This window comes from Gossypium arboreum, chromosome 7 (genome assembly GCF_025698485.1).
Source record: "Gossypium arboreum isolate Shixiya-1 chromosome 7, ASM2569848v2, whole genome shotgun sequence".
Lineage (NCBI taxonomy): Eukaryota > Viridiplantae > Streptophyta > Magnoliopsida > Malvales > Malvaceae > Gossypium > Gossypium arboreum.
The window spans coordinates 80,655,280-80,674,996 of NC_069076.1; the positions used below are offsets into that span (position 1 = coordinate 80,655,280).

Here is a 19,717-nt window from a genome sequence, read left to right on the forward strand (position 1 = left end):
ATCAAGGACAAAATTATAATAGACACCCAAATTGGTTTTCGAAAAGTCAAAATTTTTAGTTTAATTTAAAAAGATAATTTGACAAAAATATTTAAATACTCGATAATAATAATAATTGAGACTTAAATCTTAAATTAAATTTTTTAAAAATATTCTTTACAATATTTTTAATAAATTAGGCGTAGAATAAAATGAGATAATAGTTAGAATAGAGGCGCAAAGCTGAATGAGGATAAGGGAATTCCAATTCACAACACTTGCCTTAAATTAATTGAGTTGTAGCCCACAATGTAGGAAGTCATCATTTATTGGAAATCAAGGCTGTAGGCTTTTGGCTGCCTGTAATGGGCTCTTTCTAGCCACTCAGAATTGGAAAATTTCCCTTCTTCTCACTCTATTTCTTATTTCCTTCAAATTCCAGATTTTGACCATCAAGTTTTTCTCCAAGTTTCTCCCAGGTTTATGAGAAAGCATTTAAATTACTTGTCATAAATATTTTTATTTTCAAAAATTTAATTATTTTACTTTATAAAATTTAAAATTTAGATTCAGTTATTAAAATTATTAAAATTCTTTTGTTAAATTTATTAATGTGATAATTTAAAATAAAAAATGACCTAATAATCATATAATTAAAAATAATATTATAATAAATATGAATTTAATAAAATAATTTTAACAATTTTAACCGTTAAACTTAAATAAATAGAAGGATTAATTTCTAAAAATAAAATACAACATATCTTAACAGAATAAAAATTACAGACAATTTGATATAAGTTTGTAAGAATATTAACTATTTCTAAATGTTTTTGGGTAAAAGATTAGAAAAAAAAGAGGTTATTTTTTGTAGGCCGGGAAAAACGCTTGCTTTTACTGCGGCCAATAAAATTAGTATATGACTGTAAATGTGTAGTAACCCATTTCACACTAAAATCTTCTTTGCTTAGCGTATAGCACTACTCTCAGAACACACAAAAAGAGAGAAGACAAAAAGAAAAATCGTAAATCATTGAGTGGGAGTGGGAGTGGGAATGGCGAAGAGGAAGCAAGGGTTGGGTTGGATCGAATGGTTGAGAGGATGGATGTACGTGATCTACGAGATGCTTTTCCAGAGAATAACGGCGAGTCACCTGCACAACCCATTAGAGTTGCCGCCCTTGAGCGACCTCACCTGCATCGTAACTGGCTCCACAAGCGGCATCGGGAGGGAAATTGCTAGGCAATTGGCTGAAGCTGGGGCACATATTGTAATGGCTGTCAGGAATCCTAAGGCAGCTCATGAGTTGATTAATCAATGGTCTGCCTCTTGGCATGGGCTCCCTTTGAACATTGAGGTCATGCAACTTGATCTTCTATCCTTGGATTCTGTAGTCACTTTTGCTAATGCCTGGAATGCTCGTCTCGCACCATTACATGTTCTTATTAATAATGCCGGAATTTTTTCAATCGGAGGTTCGTCATTTTTTTTGGATTTCATTAGCTTTTGGAACCCAAAAAATGGAGATTTATATTTCAACTTGCTATATGCAGAACCCCAGAAGTTTTCAAAGGATGGGTTTGAGGAACATATGCAAGTCAATCATCTGGCTCCTGCACTGCTCTCAATATTGCTTTTGCCATCCCTTATTAGAGGATCTCCAAGTCGAATCATTAATGTCAATTCTGTTGTAAGTTCCACTCAGCTCATAACCCTTACTAGACTTTTACTCCCTCTTCTAGAAGAGGGAAAATGAGGAGACTGGCGGCAAAGATTCCGCTGCCCTGCTATCTTGATGCTAACCATTGCTTTCTTGTATCACTTCATGTGCAATTACTTTTGCTGGTGAAATGCACTCCCCATTTTGTTGGCTTATTGGAATGGGTATGTAGGAGGTGGTAAGTGATGCAGTAGTATTAGGGAATTCACTAAACATTATGCACTTTGTTCATTGCATTTGGTATGAGAAGAATCAAAGATGAAACTTCTGTAAGGGTCTGCAATTACATATGCGGTTGCTAAACCTCATGTTTTTTAGATTGGTTTTGTAACTTTGTTCCAATGACTGTGATTTTGTTGAGCATTGTGTTCTTGAAATTGTGTTTTGTTTTGGTCAATGCTTGATTTGGCTCTTGCTGGAAGTTTGAATTTGACCATTTCTGTTGCTTTTATTTTCATGTGCAGTTTTCTTCTAAGCTTTCTTTGTATGGTAGAGTGCCTTATACTAATAATACTACTGATAGTTATCATAATCTTCATCGCCAGTATTGTGTGGAAGTTATTTCTTTCATGAAGTATTTGATGTTTCTCTTCTGTAGATGCATTATGTTGGCTTCGTTGATACAGAAGACATGAATGCTGTTTCTGGGAAAAGAAAATACTCAAGCCTGTTGGGATATACTAGCAGCAAGCTAGCACAGGTATAATCAGAAGTCACTTCAATTCCTTCTAACAGCCAGCTGGCTTTAAATTTTCATTGAATTATGATTTTTAACATCACATCTTCGGCTTCACCTGTGGACACAAAATAGGCAGCTTACCTTGTAGTGCTTTTCACATGATTAAACTTGGGTTACATGGGTAAGTTTAGCTGTCAAGCTAACCCCTTTCCTTCATTCTTTAGCAGGCTTTAAGTATACTTATTTTACAGCTTTGGCCCTTAACAATAAAATATCTAGAATTGTACATTCTTAAAACTGAAATTGCATAGAAAGAGTAAATAAGTCTTCAATGATTTCCTTGTCAAACATGTTCTTGTTCCCTGCCCTTGGTTCTTGCATCCCAGTCCCTCTTTCTGTAAACCTCATTCAGCTTTCCACTAGTTGAAATTGAGACCCCCGAATAAATGTTTCAATAGCAAATGATTGGGATGTTTCTTGGGGACAAAATCATTACAGTTAGGTCTGTAAATGATCCAATCCCAGCTGAGTTGAGTATAACTTGCTTACACTCAGCTCGACTAAATTTAGACAGGCCTGAACATGAATGAGCTCAAGCCAAATTGTTTGGACTGAGCTTGGTTGAGTTAACTGAGCATTTAACTAAACATTAGCTCATATCAAGCTCTCAATTGAAGCCACATTATAAAAACTTTTAACTCAAAAACAGACTCCAAAAATGTCATTTGCTAAAGATAGCTTCTAAAAAATAATATGGTTCCTATATGTGAAGCCATTTATGATTCCCTTGGAATAAAGGTGAGTGCATTAAGTCTAAGGATGGATTTATATCGCAGCACCACTTGCTCCTTCACGTTGCCAGTTGAATTTGACAACTCCATTTAAGGAGTGGATTTCTTCTCTTGCTCATGTTTCCAGATTTATCTTTTGTGTGTGTGTTTTTTGTGCCTAAAAAAAATAACTCTGCAATAATGTTTCACAAAATTTACAAATGAATTTCAATCTTTTTTATCCTACTTTCCAATAACATAAATGTTAAATCATAATTTGTTTGTGAAGAAGATATGGAATGATGAATGATAAGTTATTGTCAGACCTTTTACTTTGCTTGTTCACAAACACTTTATCAAGCTTGTTCGTGAACATAAACCAGTTAAGCTTACCCATGTTCACGTGTTGTCTTTCAAGCATGCCTAAAAAGGTTTTTTTGAACTTGTTTGTTAAGCTTTATAAATGAACATAAACAAGCTCTAACTGATCATGATCATGATCTGTTTTGTCAAGGTAATGGTACACTTACACTCCTTATTACAATTTTATTCTTAACTTCAATTCAGCGTAAAATTAAATTGGGAGGTCACTTTGTATAACAAATCCAAGGAGAGGTAATCCTCTCTCATTCGCAAACCCCTTTCTTCTTCTATTGAATTTGAGACCTCCTAGTTAAAATTTTCAATTGCTAACAATTGGGATGTCTCCTTGCAACAATACAATTACAATTTTTTTCTCCCTTCTAAATTTAAATATGGAGAGAGATCACTTAGTTTAACAAGTAAGTTGGTCTTTCAACTCAATGCAACCTCTAGTGTTTTCTACAGCATACATTATTTTTCATCCTGTTGTAGTAACTGATCATCTAGAAATAAAAAGTTGGATATAAGCAAGATGTAAAGTAAAATATATTACATCGACAATGGCTTATGAAAGTGGTGCCTCTGCTTGCAGGTCATGTTTAGCAGTGTCCTCCACAAACGGCTACCTGTTGAAGCTGGTGTTAACGTTGTGTGTGTATCACCTGGAATTGTGCACACAAATGTTGTAAGTCTATTAGAGCATTTCAGTCATTAGAAAGGTCATCACTTGAATGTTTGTTATATTTAATTTATTTACCAACATGTCATCTATGTAGACCACATGGTATATGTCATTCTCTGTGAGTTTTCCTGTGGTTTGGAAAGTCGAACTATTCATTGTGTTAAGGTAAATTGAAGGGTACATGCAACAGAGCCATAAAATACTGGGAGAGTACTATCTGCTTTCGGAAAGATTGATTGGACAACATCTTGATGGCTGCAGACCATGGTTATTGTTAACAACATGACCCTTGTCCTGTATAAAGTTGGACATGGAATCTTTTACTGATGTGCACTCAATTAGCTATTAGGCTCGAAGTATGAATGTGTTATTCTCATGGTTCCTCATGCATTTACATGCCCTATTTTTCTAACAAAAACCATTCTTGGAGAGAATATGTGTAAAGACAACAGGCTTTCTTGTCTATGTCTTGTAATAATAAAAGTGAAAAATTTATTATTCAAAACTTATGTTTTTGAACTACGGTAACCTATGTTGCTCGAACTCGGTGGCGATTGTCGGATATATGTAGTGTCCCACACGAATATGTTCAATGTTTTCAAAGTTTCTCCTTATATTTTGAGTATCTTACCCCTATACACATGTTTGAGTTAGGGAAAATGAAAAGTCCTTACATAGATGGTAACTATTTTATTTATTTATTTTTGAAAAATTTGTTTGCTAAGGTAATCTAAATTATTTGATGCATGTGCCTCCATTTATTACAAACAATCTTTTGTTTTTCGTCATATCTCACTCAGCTGTGAGTTCTTATTTTCTGATTAATCATCCTTATCACATAATTGACAGTCTTTATGTTTCTGTCATTGACAATGTTGAACTTATTTTACTGTATCTTCTGTGTTTGAATGCAGGCTCGGGATCTTCCCAGAATTGTTCAAGCTGCATATCATTTAATACCCTATTTTATCTTCAGTGCTCAAGAGGGTAAGTATTCACCAATGTTAGTTCAGTTGTGTTTTCTTAATTTTTTTCTGTTAATGCATGTAGCACATTTCTTTTGGGAAGCATATCTATCGTTTGCCATATCTATCATCATCATATAAATAATTGTCACATCAAGGTAATATTTTAGGGTCGTTTTCAGAACTTTTTCCTTTCCTTTTTATTTTGTTAAAAATTTAAACTTTGTAAAACCTTTTTGCAATTTATATTCTTTTTGGCATGCCAAATGAATTCTTGGTCTATGATGTCATGCATCTTTAAGAAACTAAGATGAATCGTCATGTGCTAGTGGATTTACAGATCATCTAGAGAGGGATTGGTTAAGTTTTCTCCTTATCCGTACAAGCCTTTACTCCTAGCTACAAGTTTCATCCATGAAATCAATACCAACTGTTTAAGCAAGTTAATAGAAGGGAACCGACTCCACACACAAGAAATTGAAAATTTTCCCCATCAATAAATTCAGCTGAAGTAATCCATTCACTTTCCAAAAGCTATTTACAGTCAAAACCACTTTCAACACAAAATAATACAAGAAAGCTGTATCTCAAGCTTGCTAATCACATGCTTGTTACCCATCTTCAAGAAATTTTTTTATGATCGCATATGCTACTATGAACATACCAAGAACTTTCCTTTCCCTAGAAACATTTTGGAAGGACCCATACTCCCATAGTGGTGCCTGGTTTTTTAATCTCTTTGCTTAAAGAATACACATTAAATTTATGCACATTACTGACTAGGTTGACTGCTTTAAACTATTTTATATAGACAGTCCTAGACATTTTAGGAATAAAGGCTATTGGATAAATTGAAAATTCAACACTAAATAATTAATAATCATTTTCTTTTACAGCAGTATTGAAATAGTGCTCTACTAAAATAAAATATGAAACAGTTTTTTTTGTTGAGGTTTTTGAAGTATTGTACAGTTAAAAGTTAAAAGTTAAAAATGTAAAATAAATAGTTAAAAATAGAGTATAATGTTAATGTAATTAGATCACAAATTTTCCTTAAATAAGAATGATTAAATTTATTACATTACATATGACTTTCAACACTTTTTTCTATATATGATTATCTCAAAAGTATATTATATTTTTAATGACGCTTGTTTCTTAGTTTACATAGCATATGTATGTGTGAGTCTTTGGATAATAATAGCTGGTGCATAGACTTCTTGGTATTCATATTACTATTTAGCATGTTTTAAACCATACTTAATGTTATGATTGAGTTTAAATCTTCAAAGTTATATATCTCAATCTTAAAAAGGTTGAAAAATACATTTATAATTGTATAATGAATGAGAAATACCTTTCCAAAATTTAACTTCCGAATAAAGAGGAAAAACAAGTTTATCATTGGAATTTTTTCTTACACAAGTCATTTAATTACAAGTCTTATTTTTTAAGTTTCAGTTCAGGCCTTTATGAGTGTGTATCAGATGGTCGTGGGTTGGCTTGTTTTAGATTCAGGTTATTTTGGGTTTGAGATACTCAAGTGTAGGTTCTCTCTAGTTCGGTTAGTTTCAAGTATAGGTTTATTTTGGTTTGACTGTTTAACTTTTCTGGTAATTTGGTATAGATCAAGTTGGATATCATCATTCCAGTTTTTAGGTTCAGGTATAATTTGCCACCTTTAGAAAGGAGACATTCTCTCCTTTTGGCTCCACAAGCTATTCATAGAAACTACAAATAGCCTCTTCCAAATGCAACATTGTAGATCACCTTGCTTTGAATAGCATTTAGATATCTATGAGCATGAGCCATCAAACAATGTGTTTTTCTATCCCTATGAGCCAAATTCCTTCTAACTCGTGTCTTTAAATGAGTTCTCTCCTACAGTCACATTTAAGATATCATTTGCAAGTGTCAGTATTTTGTTTCGTTCTTTGAAAGATAAGTCCCCTCATTATATGCTATCACATTCATTTTGCTTTAATGTCTTCTACCTTCGTTTTACACCTGTAAAATTCTGTTATTTTTGAGCCACAATAAGACTAGTGAAGCCAAACAACTTCCTTGAGAAGATCCATGTTAACCATTCTTAATTCGTTGGAACAGTTTTTCTTGATTGTGAGTGAGCGGAGGAGCTTTTGAAAATTTCTGAGTACTTTAGTTCATTCTTGCTCTAAATTTTTAGTGAGTGGGTGGAAGGTAAGGCTCCAAAAGGGAAGAGAGAAGTTTTTTTTTCTTCAAAAGATCAATAAAAGTACGACTAATAAACTCAAATAACGATTTGGCCAAAAACACTCAAATAATGAAAAGAAAGAGAAGAAAAGGAAAGAAATGACGGGAGAAAGAGAAGAAATTTTAATTATGACGGGATAAAAGAGAAGAAATTTTAATTATTTTTAATAATGGTAAAAATAAGACATGATTTTAGTTGAAATGATAAAGTTAAGGTTTTGAAGACTAATTTCTTATGTTCACATCTTGTCATACGTGGTATTTTTCTAGATATATTTTAGGTTTTACTTAAATTTATAGGTTTTATATAAAATATAAAAAGACAAAACTACCTTCATAGTAATATTTTTTTCTTTGTAAAAAGAATATGTTTTTAGTCATTTACCTACTAAATTGGTGTCTTGTTGACTTGCGAAAGAAAAAGTTAATACAAACTAGATTGTCACTCCCACAATATGGGTGAAAGAAAAAGTTAATATTAAAATTATATTTGTAAAAGGATTTTCAATAATTAAATCATAGGTGTAGTGATAAAGTAATTGCATATATGTATTCTTCAAGCATGGATTCAATCCTTAGAAATTGCGTTTTAGATTGTTTTATTTAAGCATTTCATATAAAAAGAAGAAGATGAAAACACGATTATAATAATATTCGATCCTTTACTAAAAATGGCTTTTAAGTAATTTTCCGACATTATTTAAGTATAAATTATATAACTATACTAAAAGGCATTAGGACCCTTATAAGAATTCTTTTTAATTGTTTTAAAATTTAACTTTTTAATCTTTTTTTTAATTGAGCTGGTGTCACTTGACTCTGACATCAAACTTAGTCGAGAGATATATTAGAAAATTACCAAAATAGGAGTTGATCTTCAAGGCAATTGAACTTCTAATCCATTGTGCCAAAAGAATTTACTACTAAACTGTTATGGCTTTTTCTCTTTCCGTCTTAAATGTTCGCTTGATTTTCACTTTTCATCTTGAAGGTTTAATAGATTTTAGTTATTATGAAATTGATGAATAAATATAAAAAAGTTAATATTTATGAATGAAAGAGATTTGAGCATAATTTAACGGGTTTACATTAGCAATATTTATTTGAATTAATCTTTTAATTTTTAGTTGGTTCATTTATGATCTTTTTATTTATAATAATTGAATCATATTTAATGTGTTTGTTAAACAGTTTTTTAAAATTAAATTTCTTTAACAGCCATTTTGTATATTTTGGTTATACCCTGTTGTTAAATTAATTTCGCAACTTGAGGATTGCTAGAAATTAACATTCACGTGAAATATAATTACTTTTTTTTTTTTTGTGGAAGAAATATAAATACTTCTAAGTATCATAAAATATGTATAATTTTCGATGCTTTGATACTAACATGCAAAATATAAAAAACTGTAACATTAATATTGAAATATATGAAATCTTCTTATTAAAGAAGAAAACCGTTTACTTTAGCATTGCTAGGTAATTTTCTTGCATGTTCTTAAAACAAAATGGTACGAGGCTTGACCTTGTACCAGCCACGACAAGCAAAATATGTTGGTGAATTGCTGGTGGACATGACAAAATACTTTAAATGACTTTTGAAAAATGCTCCTTCCTATCTATTGGCACAATGTCAAATTGACCCTTATGGAGGGGTGTTTGATGTCTAAGGGTGGACATGGAAAAATACTTTGAATAACTTTCGGAAAATTCTCCTTCCAATCTATTGACACAATATCTATTGATCCCTATAAAAAGGTGTTTGATGTAAGACCTATGTTACTTGAATTCGGGTACAAATGTCATACAAATATGTCTATCGTGGGTATATTTAATTTTTTTTCTAATTCTTTTTTAACTATTTAGAGGGTCTATAAAGGGTCATATTCCCGCATCCCTATCTAGATATGCATCTGACATTGGTGTCAAACAGAGGCATTTCTAGTAATGAAGAGTTGGAGCAACATATTGTAAGACAGCATTGAGGTTAGGGTTGATGGTGATTTTCTGCTATGATTTCTTGAGAAAACAAGGAGAAAGTTTGATAAGTTAAGAGAAAAGCTTCAAAGCTTTTTTAAGATTCATACCTAAGTTTGATTGCATAAGATAGATTACGGAAACAACAACACTAGAAATTTTCTGTGAATATTTTCTCATTAGAAAGAGTGCATTTATTTATAGAAAATCTGAACCTAAAAGAAATTCAAACTTGATTAGAAGTAGTATTTTTATTAAGCTTCTAATAAATAATTAGATTCTATAAAGAAAGTTCACAACTTAATATTATAACCCAATAAGATAATGAAAAACCTAAGTAAGATTCTAAAAATAAAATCTGCAATCTCCATTAAACCAGGAAATTATGACCATACTATTGACACTTAAACATCAAGAAGAAGAAGAAAAAAAAAAAAAGATTTTAGCTTTCATTTTAGGGGTACAAGAACAACCTATGACTTTATTTTATTATTTCCATATACCTACTGATTAGTCCCTTGATTAGCTTAGGTTATAAAAGGTTCTACCATTGTGAAGAAAATAACCTAGGGTGTTACTTTAGCAAAGTTCAAAGCATTGTTCATACTTACATTCTCCGTGTCTGTGGAACTCTTTCATTGTATACACACTAGAGCATTTGGCTCAACAGTAAGTGCATTAGTTCCTTTCTTAAGCCTGGGTTCAAAGCTCCTTTCCCTCTCTAGAAAAAAAGCTCTTTTCGTATAGAGAATCCGGGGAACTAAATCTCCTCTTAACGACATAGAATTCAAGGACCCTCCCATAAAGTCTTCTAATAGATTAGCTAAAGGGGTACCTCTCTTTTCTCTTATCTATAAACTCTAATAAAAAACCATTCAAGGTCCTCCATGAAAAGAGCCTCCCATGAATGTCTAATTATCCATCTATCACCATCTATCAATTTCTTCCATCTTCCTCCCTTGCAGACAAATTACTGTTGCTTAAAAAAAGTCTATTATAATCTTTTGGAAGGATCATTCAAACTCCCAAACATTCTATTTCTAACTCAAAACTAAGAATGTAACCACTTATTGTAAACTGAAAAGGCTGAAAAGAAGTGCTAGAAATTGAAAAGAGAATTTCTGAATTTTTGTCTTATATTTTATGAGAAAAGTATGTACATTATAGTACATAATCTAGGTTACTTAGGAAATAAATTAAATACATAATCAATAAAATATATTTAAAAAATTTGCTATATCTCCTAAAAATATGCTTCTAATCTCTCCTAAATCCAATCCATGATTACAAGGAATAAATTAGAGAGTAAATCCTTGAATTAAATCCTTGCTTTTAAATCGATTCAAGTTGTCAAGTAATAATCGGATACCAATTTCGGATTCGATTAATAATATGGTGGACAATATCTATTCTCAACTTGGAAATGAAGGTGGTACAAGCGGTCTTAGTTCAGTTGATAGGAAATTGGAAGCTAATATTGCTGGTCGACAGTGAAGGTCGGTAAACCTTGGCCTTTTATTTATTTATGGATCTGAATTTATCTGTTTTTTCTTGGAACTGTTAGGGGTCCGCGAGCAAAAAATTTCATCGTATTTTTCGGGAATATAATTCAGAATTTAGACCGGACATTGTTAGTCTTTTGGAGACGAGGGTTAGTGGTTTTAAAGCAGATGCTATTATTGATAATCTAGGGTTTCAATAGTCTTATCGGGTAGAAGCAGATGGTTTTTATGGTGTTATTTGGGTTGGTTGGAAAGAATCGGTTAGGGTGGAGGTAGTCTGTAACCATCCATAGGTTATTTTGGTTCAAGTTTGTAGCAGCTCTCAAGATCACTATATTTTTATAACTTTTGTTTATGCCAGTCCGGATAGAATGAAAAGGAAAATGCTTTGGAGAGAATTGAAGTCTGTCGTCCCTTTTGAGCCACATTCATGGATGGCAATTGAGGACTTTTATGCAATCCTTTCCACTAGCGAAAAACAAGGGGGGAGGGCACAAGGTAGGAGATGTCTCTCTTTTGGTGAGTTTGTTGAGTCAATTGCTTTGCAAGATTTGGGATTTAGAGGACCATCTTTTACTTGGCACAGAGGAGGAATTTTTGAAAGACTTATAGAGCTCTTGGAAATGATGCTTGGGTAAAAGCATTTCCGAACTGTTTGGTTACTAATCTTCCAAGACTTAAATCGGATCATAGGCCTCTTTGTCTTTCTTTAAGGCCAAAGATTAATTTTCCAAGAGGTCGGTCTTTTCTTTTCCTTGCTGGGTGGACTGAACATTCAAATTTTTTTGAGTTTGTCAAAGAGAAGTGAAAATTTAATGGTAGTATGTTTGATTCCCTTGCTCAGTTCTCTGCCAATATCAAATATTGGAACAAATCGATCTATGAGCACATTGGCACTCATAAAAGAAAATTGATTAGTACTTTATTTAGTATTAAAAAAAAGATGGAATATTTGGATTCTGATCACTTACTTTAATAGGAGATGGAGTTAAGAGAGGAATTAGAGTTTGTACTCATCAAGAAGAATTATTGTTGTAACAAGATGAAAGATTTCAAGAGAGCTTTGAATAAAATTGTACTTCTCTTATTAACTAAAGAATTGAACTTAAATAGAGAAAAAAGTCCTAATCCTAATTGGGAAAATAGTTCCTTATTCTAATAAACTACTAAAACATAAAAAGAAAATAGTTCCTTATTCTAGTAAACTACTAAAAGATAAAATAAAAATATTTCTAGAATATGAATAAAACTTTTCTATCCAAATAAGATTTATCTGCCTAATTAAATTTAAAATATATACATATTTCAACACCTTCCCTCAAGTTGGTGCATATATATCAATCATGCCCAACTTGCTTACAAGAAAATCAAAGCTTGTCTTAGAGAGTCCTTTGGTGAGTATGTCGTTAATCTGTTGTTTTGAAGGAACAAACGGCATGCACACTTGGCCTTCTTCAATCTTTTCCTTGATAAAGTGTCTATCAATCTCAACATGTTTAGTTCTCACATGTTAGATGGGTTGTGAGCAATGCTAATGGCGCTTTGCTATCACAAAGACAACTTCATTGGTGAAGTTATTGGTTTCTTCACTCTTCCATAATTCTTTTAACCAAACCATTTCACAAATTCCTTGAGCCATTGATCTAAACTCACTCTGCATTACTTCTTGCTACAACAGTTTGTTTTTGCTTCGCCAAGTCACAAGGTTTCCCAAACAAATGTAGAGTATCCCGATGTAGATCTTCCATGCATTATTGAGCTCGCCTAATCAGATCTCAGATAAGTCGCAATTCCTCTTTGTTCGGATTTCTTGAAGAATAAGCCCTTTCCCGGTGAACTCTTCAAGTATCTTAGAATTCGAAACACTACTTCATGTTCCTCCATTGGGGAGTGCATAAATTGACTCACTAAGCTTACTGCAAAAGCTATGTCTGGCCTTATATGTGATAAGTAAATTAACTTACCAACTAATCTTTGGTACTGCCCTTTATCAACTAATCGACCTTTTTTATTTTCAAATTTTATATTTGGATCAATTGGTGTGTCAGCTGGGCGGCAACCACTCATCCCAGCCTCTTTTAAAAGATCAATCACATATTTTTTCTGAGAGACCACAAGACCCTTCTTTATCGAGCAACTTCCATTCCAAGAAAGTATTTCAAATGACCCAAGTCTTTGATCTTAAACTCCAATGCTAGATGCTCCTTGAGACGTCTTATTTCATCCACATCATCTCCTGTAAGAATGATATCATCGACATAAACTATAATAACAGCTATTCTACCTTTTTGTGAATGTCGATAGAACATTGTGTGATCAGCTTGCCCTTGTGAGTAACCTTGTTTTTTAACAACTTGAGTGAATCGTTCAAACCAAGCTCGAAGAGACTGCTTCAAACCGTATAAAGATTTCTTGAGTTTACATATTCGAGTTCCAAATTTTTCTTCAAAACCTGGAGGAGGATCCATGTAAACTTCTTCTTCAAGTTTTCCATTTAGGAAAGCATTCTTCACATCTAGTTGCTGTAAAGACCAATCAAGATTAACAGCAATTGATAAAAGAACTCTGACGGAATTTAATTTGGCCACTGGAGTAAATGTTTCAAGATAATCTATCTCGTATGTTTGAGTGTACCCTTTTGCTACTAACCGGGCTTTGTATCTATTTAAAGATCCATCTGGTTTGAATTTGGTTGTGAGCACCCATTTACATTTAATTTTTTTTTCCCTACAGTAATTCCATTGTTTCCCATGTACTGTTTTTCAAGAGCACGATCTCCTCTAAAATAGCCTCCTTCCACTCGAGAACTCAGTAAAGCATCTTTCACATTTTTGGTATTTGGACAAGATGTCGAGACACGAAACAAAGGTTGAGAATGTCAAGATAAGGCTTTATAGGATACAAAGTTAGACATGGATATTTGACAATATTTCTAACACCTTTTCTTTTGGCAATTGGAATATCTAAATCGAAAAATTCATTGGTGAATTATGAGCTTTACTTGGGCTTTTGACAGGGATCTTGCGGGTCGGATTCTTGGTGATGAATCGGTGGATTCCACTTTCTTGATTTCGATTTCTTTTGAGTAAACAATTAACTCCTTTGTTTGTTCTTTATTTTCATGATCGGACTCTACACCTTCATCCTCCTTTTCATTAACATTAACATCATTAATTTTTGTGTTAATTATAAATTCGCCTTCCCATTATTAGAATCCCTATGTTGTATATTCCTAGTCTCTTCTTGATCAATTATAGAATCTTCTTTAGTATAATTCCTCCACAAGATTAGAATGAAAATAAGATTTTGTTTCAACAAATGTGACATCCATGGTAACTATAATCTTCCTATCAATTGGATCATAACATTTGTAACCCTTTTTATTAGAAGCATAACCAACAAAGACACATTTTTTTGCTCTAGGATCTAGTTTATCTTGGTTGTGAAGATGAACAAAAACATTACACCCAAAAACTCGGAGGGATAAATCTGTAATCAATTTAGAGTTAGGAAAGTTATCTTTAAAGAGACTAAAAGGAGTTTTATAATTTAGAATTTTATTGGGCATTCTATTAATAAGATATGTAGCTGTTAACAAGGCTTCGCCCCAAAGATAACGTGGTACTTGACTAGTGAACATCAAGGCTCTAGTTACTTCCAAAAGATGTCGGTTTTTTCTTTCTGCAATCTCATTTTGTTGTGGTGTATTTGTACAAGAACTTTGGTGGACTATTCCATGTTTGGTTAAGAAAATACTTAATTGGTCGCTAAAAAATTCCCCACCATTGTCGGGTTCAAAATACTTCTATTTTCACACCAAATTGTGTTTTCACCATAGCATAAAAAGATGAAACACATTTTTAACTTCGGACTTATCTTTTAATAAAACACCCAACAAAGTCGAGTATGATCATCAATAAATGTGACAAACCAACGCTTTTCTGAAAAAGTCGAGACTCTTGAAGGTCCCCAAACATCACTATGAATTAACGAAAAAGGTTTGGAGGCTTTATATTTTTGAGGTGGAAAGAATGACCGATGATGTTTAGTCAATTCACAAAATTCACAATGATATGAAGAAGGACTTTTATTTTTAAATAGATTAGGTAACAAATATCTTAAATAATAAAAATTAGGATGTCCAAGCCTATAATGCCAAATCATAACCTTATCAAAATCGAAATAGAATTTAAACATAAAGTAGTTGTTGGTTGACTTAGATGGTCGTCTTCAAGAAAGTAAATTCTACCAAATTCTTTAGCATTGCCAATCATCCTCCCCGAGACCATGTCCCTAAACTTACACATAGAGGAGTCAAATATAACATGACAATTTGAGGATGGATAATTCTTGATCGATATGAGATTACAAACTAGATTTGGCACATGTAAAACATCATGTAAAACCAAGGAAGATGAAATTTTAATGATTGCCTTTCCGGCTATTGCCGAGAAGGACCCATCTGCTACTTTGATCTTTTTGTTTCTGCGCAAGGTGTGTAAGTTGAAAAAGAAAATGACCTGCTAGTCATGTAATCACTAGCTCGAATCAACGATCCATATGTTTGTTTTACAATGCTTGACACTTTGAAAAATGTAAAATCAAGACTGATTGGGCAAAGAGGAAGAAGGATTATTGGATGAGTTAGGAATAGAAGAATTCATCCGAAATTGTGGTGATTGAAAAAACTTGTGTAGATGCTCTAATTGTTCCTTAGTGAATGGAGACCCTTTCAGAGAACTTTGGCCCTCATAATTTCTATTAGTTGTTTGGAAAGCTCTGCTATCCCCTGATTGTGAACCACGACCATTGCCATTCTTTTTCCTTCCATTTATCGGTTTCCCATGGAGCTTCCAACACGTTTCACGAGTGTGCCAATATTTTTTGCAGTGATCGCACCAAGGTTTTTTCTTTTTTTCACTATCATCATTATTTTTAATAGTTACAAGAGCAGAATTATCATCATTAGCTTCAAATAAACGATCATTTATGGATGCTTAATATGGGGATTAGTTGGTCTTGCTTAATTGGATTGATTGTTTGGCGTCTTTGGAAAAATAAAAACTTATTCATTTTTCAAGGAATATCTTGGAATTCTAGTGACATTGTAAAAGTTTTTGTTAGTTGGGCGAAACAATATGTCTTGGTTAATATGAAGAACTCATTTGGACAACATGTAACTGAAGTAGGCCATCCTTCTATAGGAAATTGGTGTCACTTACATACTGATGGTGTGGTTGAGCCGAGTGCAGGTTTTGCTTCGGCAGGGAGAGTGGTGCGTGATCATAATGGAAGGTGGATCCTTGGATATAATCATTATTTGAGGGAGTGTTCAGTGTTAAAAGCTGAACTGTGGGGGATTTAGGAGGGTCAATTGCTCATTCATGGGCGAGGCCTTGATAAAGTGATAGTATGCACTGATAGCCTAGAGGCGGTCAAAGTTATTCAAGATGGGAATTGACTGTTTCGAATTCTTCCTTGGTGAGGAGAATGGAAGTTTTAGAGCATAGTTAGCTTACAAAGTTTGTTATCGTCTTGTAATGATATCGTTGGCTTAGTTTTTCGATTTAAGCGTTTGTTTCATTTTATTCACCAAAAAAAAAAAATAACTCTATAAAGAGCACCAAAAAATTCAGTGAATAAATGTCACAGGAAGCCAATTTGGCTCTAATACCATGTTGTGAACTGAAATGGATTAAGAAGATGTGTCACAAACTGAAAAGAGAAATTCTAATTCTGTCTTGTATGTACGGAGTTAAAAGAATGTACATATGCATTTTACAAAACCTAGGCTAATTAGGGAAACAAACTAAATACAGGATCAATAGTTTATCTCGAAAATATCTGCTGCTTATCTCTACTAAAGTCTCGCCTATATCCAATCCTTGATTACAAGGAATGAATCAGAGAATAAATTCCTGAATTTAATTCCTGCATTCTTTTTACAGTTTTCCCACACCACACCACTCCATACATTATTTTGGTCCTTTTCATCCCTCTATCCCCTTTTTCACGTCATAACTAATTGTCAACTGGAGCTTTTTAGATACTTAAATATCTAAAAACTTAAGTATACTCCACAACATTTTCAGATACTTAAGTTTTGCACTGGAGGCCTTTATGTTCCATAAAAGCACTCGTCAATCCACCTAAGAAAACCATAAGAGTTTTTTTCAAACAATGATGTAGAGAACAACATCCTCTCTCTCAATCAAACAGTAAAATCTAACAGGCAATGCTAGCTTGATGAATGCCAGGATTTCTGGTTTTAAAATGTTAAGCGAGTTTGATCACAGAACATTGTGAAACATGATTGTATATTTGTATTACATGGCTTAACACATAGGAGTCAATGAAATGATAACAATTTTACAGATTAGGGTAATAATGTAATCTTAGGATTTAAAATATTCAAATAAAGTTGTTATTATCTTTTATCCTAGTTTTGAATTGTTTTAAATTGTTTTAAATTATTGTTTTATCTTATTTATATTTTAAATGTAATTTATGCTTACCTCTATAAGTATAGGTTTCTATTAATAAATCAAGTGGAGGCACTCCATAAGCATCCCATTACTTCCATTACTTCCATTACTTCCATTACTTCCATATGGTATCTGAGCCTTTTGTCTAATGACATGGTTTCGATCTTGGCCTATATGCCTTTTTTTAATCCTTTTGCTCGACGAGCATATGCTTGCATTTTCATATAGCTCCAACTATTTACTTTTTTCGGCAGAAACAACACCAACTCTTATTCACCAAAACCAACCAATCAAGCCTTGCCTAATGGATGTCAAAATACATCTTAAATTCAGTTCTATGTTGTCGTAACTCACAACAAGAGTTCGTCATTTCAACGTCCTCAATTAAAAAATCCACCTTTTTTTACCATCAATCTTGCGGGGGCATAATAATGCAATCTTAGGATTTATTGTCATCACCAATCCAAGATTGTTACTCTACCGACCATCAATCTTGCGGGGTATAATCATCTATGCCTACCTCTATAAATAAAGGTTTCTGTTAATAAATCTGTTAATAAATCAAGTTGAGTCATTCCATAAGCCTTCCAAGTAATATACGGGTGTGAACTTCAATGTTCAGTATACATTTTCGCTGTTGTGCAGTAATTGGATTATTTGTTCTTGTCAATGGCCTTCGCAGTCTTTTGTATAACGAGAATTATTAGCTACTATATATGGTTTATTCATTGTATGCAATTCAAGCTTGCTTTACATGTTCACTAATTGTTTCAACTTCTTCACCACCTGAATGATTGCAAAGATTATCACCATATATCAAGTCCCCTTGTGTTGGCCTTAATTCATAATGGTAAAATGATATAAATGATTTTTTTTCCCCACTAGCAAGGCTTGCTATCAATAGGGTGTGTAACTGCCCAGCCTTTTAGGACGAGACACTTGCCATTGTACTGACAATATTTGATCAAATATTTCCCTTTGTCCATCTAGGCTTAAGAAGCATTGATGCACCTGAAATTAGTTTGTGGTATTAGCTGCTCCTTCAAATATTGAATCTTCTAAAACACTAACAATTTCACAAATCACCATGGGAACTGTTCTATAGGTTTCTTTCAAGTAGAACAACTACTTACTCTTGCAATGAATGTGGTGATATGCACAAGCCTTATAATTTATAAAGCTGAAGAAAACTGAATTGACTTGATCTTTAGACTGAAACTTGAGGCTTGACTGCACACCTGACACCATCAAGAGTTTATGTTTCCTTCAGTTTAAGATGTTGGCACAAACATTTTTCTATTGCACTAATAATAAATTTCTTTGCAATTTTCCTTCATAACAGTGAATAAGGTTTAGTTTTTATGTGAAACTTGCAATGTTCTATTTAAAAGTGATTAAAAAATGGTCAAAGTGGATAGATCGGAATGCAGTGGTTGAATAAATAACAAAACAGCATTCATTTGGAATAGTATCTATATACGATTTAATCATGCATTGTTCAACCTTGAAAATTGGCATAATTTTTTTTCGTGCCTATTTTAATTGTAAGTTCAAACTTTTTCAAGTTATTTAAAAATTTGGATTCCCAATTTATTGAAGATTTTTCTTGTATTAAAGGATTTTGCTGTGAGGCAAAGAAAATAGTTTCTGATAACATATTACTAGAATAGAGAAACTTTAATGGAAACACGAATAAGGGGAATTGGGAGCTAATTTTTCCGTCACTCAATATCAATGTAGGTTCTAGGAGTGCCCTTTTCTCGGCTACAGATCCCCAGATTCCAGAGTACTGTGAGTTGCTGAAAGCCGATGAGTGGCCCGTTTGTGCATTCATTTCCCAAGACTGTCGTCCTACAAATCCTTCTGAAGAAGCACACAGTGTCGAGACTTCATTCGAAGTGTGGGAGAAGACATTGGAGATGATTGGCCTTCCTTCAGATGCTGTGGAAAGACTCATCGAAGGTAAGGAAGTCAAATGTCGATACGGCACTCAAAATGACTAATTTCCACAGAAGAAAAAGTAGGTTTGCTACAGATCTTGGATGTTCATTTTTCTATATGAAGCCATTCTATTGGTGGCGAAAGGTTAGAGCTTACATCATATCATTTGGTTCCATTTTCGGGTACTATTATTGTTGTTATCATTATCAGGCTTGTCCTCATGAGGGTATGCTCCCCTAACGTATTCGATACACAGTGGACTGTTTGAGAATTATATGGGATTCAGTTGAACCTTGGATGTAACATTTTACACCAAGTTGTATTCTCCTAATAGACTAATTTATAAATGTAGACAAGATATCTGCAGCTGTTTCTGAATCTAACTCTTCACATGCTTCAGCTAGACCTGTCAATTTGTCTG

The 19,717-nt window shown here is 33.1% G+C and overlaps 1 protein-coding gene across 2 annotated transcripts; it reads left to right on the forward strand.

The window, feature by feature from the left end:
• The first annotated feature begins 879 nt into the window (after positions 1-879).
• Positions 880-19,674, forward strand: LOC108485959 (dehydrogenase/reductase SDR family member FEY-like). 2 transcript variants are annotated; one of them, XM_017789799.2, is made up of 6 exons: positions 880-1,455; positions 1,534-1,670; positions 2,299-2,400; positions 4,105-4,197; positions 5,109-5,181; positions 19,096-19,674. In XM_017789799.2, exons 1-6 carry the CDS (start codon positions 1,035-1,037, stop codon positions 19,356-19,358), a joined length of 1,089 nt encoding a protein of 362 aa, XP_017645288.1. In that variant the 5' UTR covers positions 880-1,034; the 3' UTR covers positions 19,359-19,674. The 2 variants fall into 2 exon arrangements, with proteins under 2 accessions (XP_017645288.1, XP_052886781.1); XM_053030821.1 differs by lacking the exon at positions 19,096-19,674 and adding an exon at positions 16,123-16,634.
• The last annotated feature ends 43 nt before the right edge of the window (positions 19,675-19,717 follow it).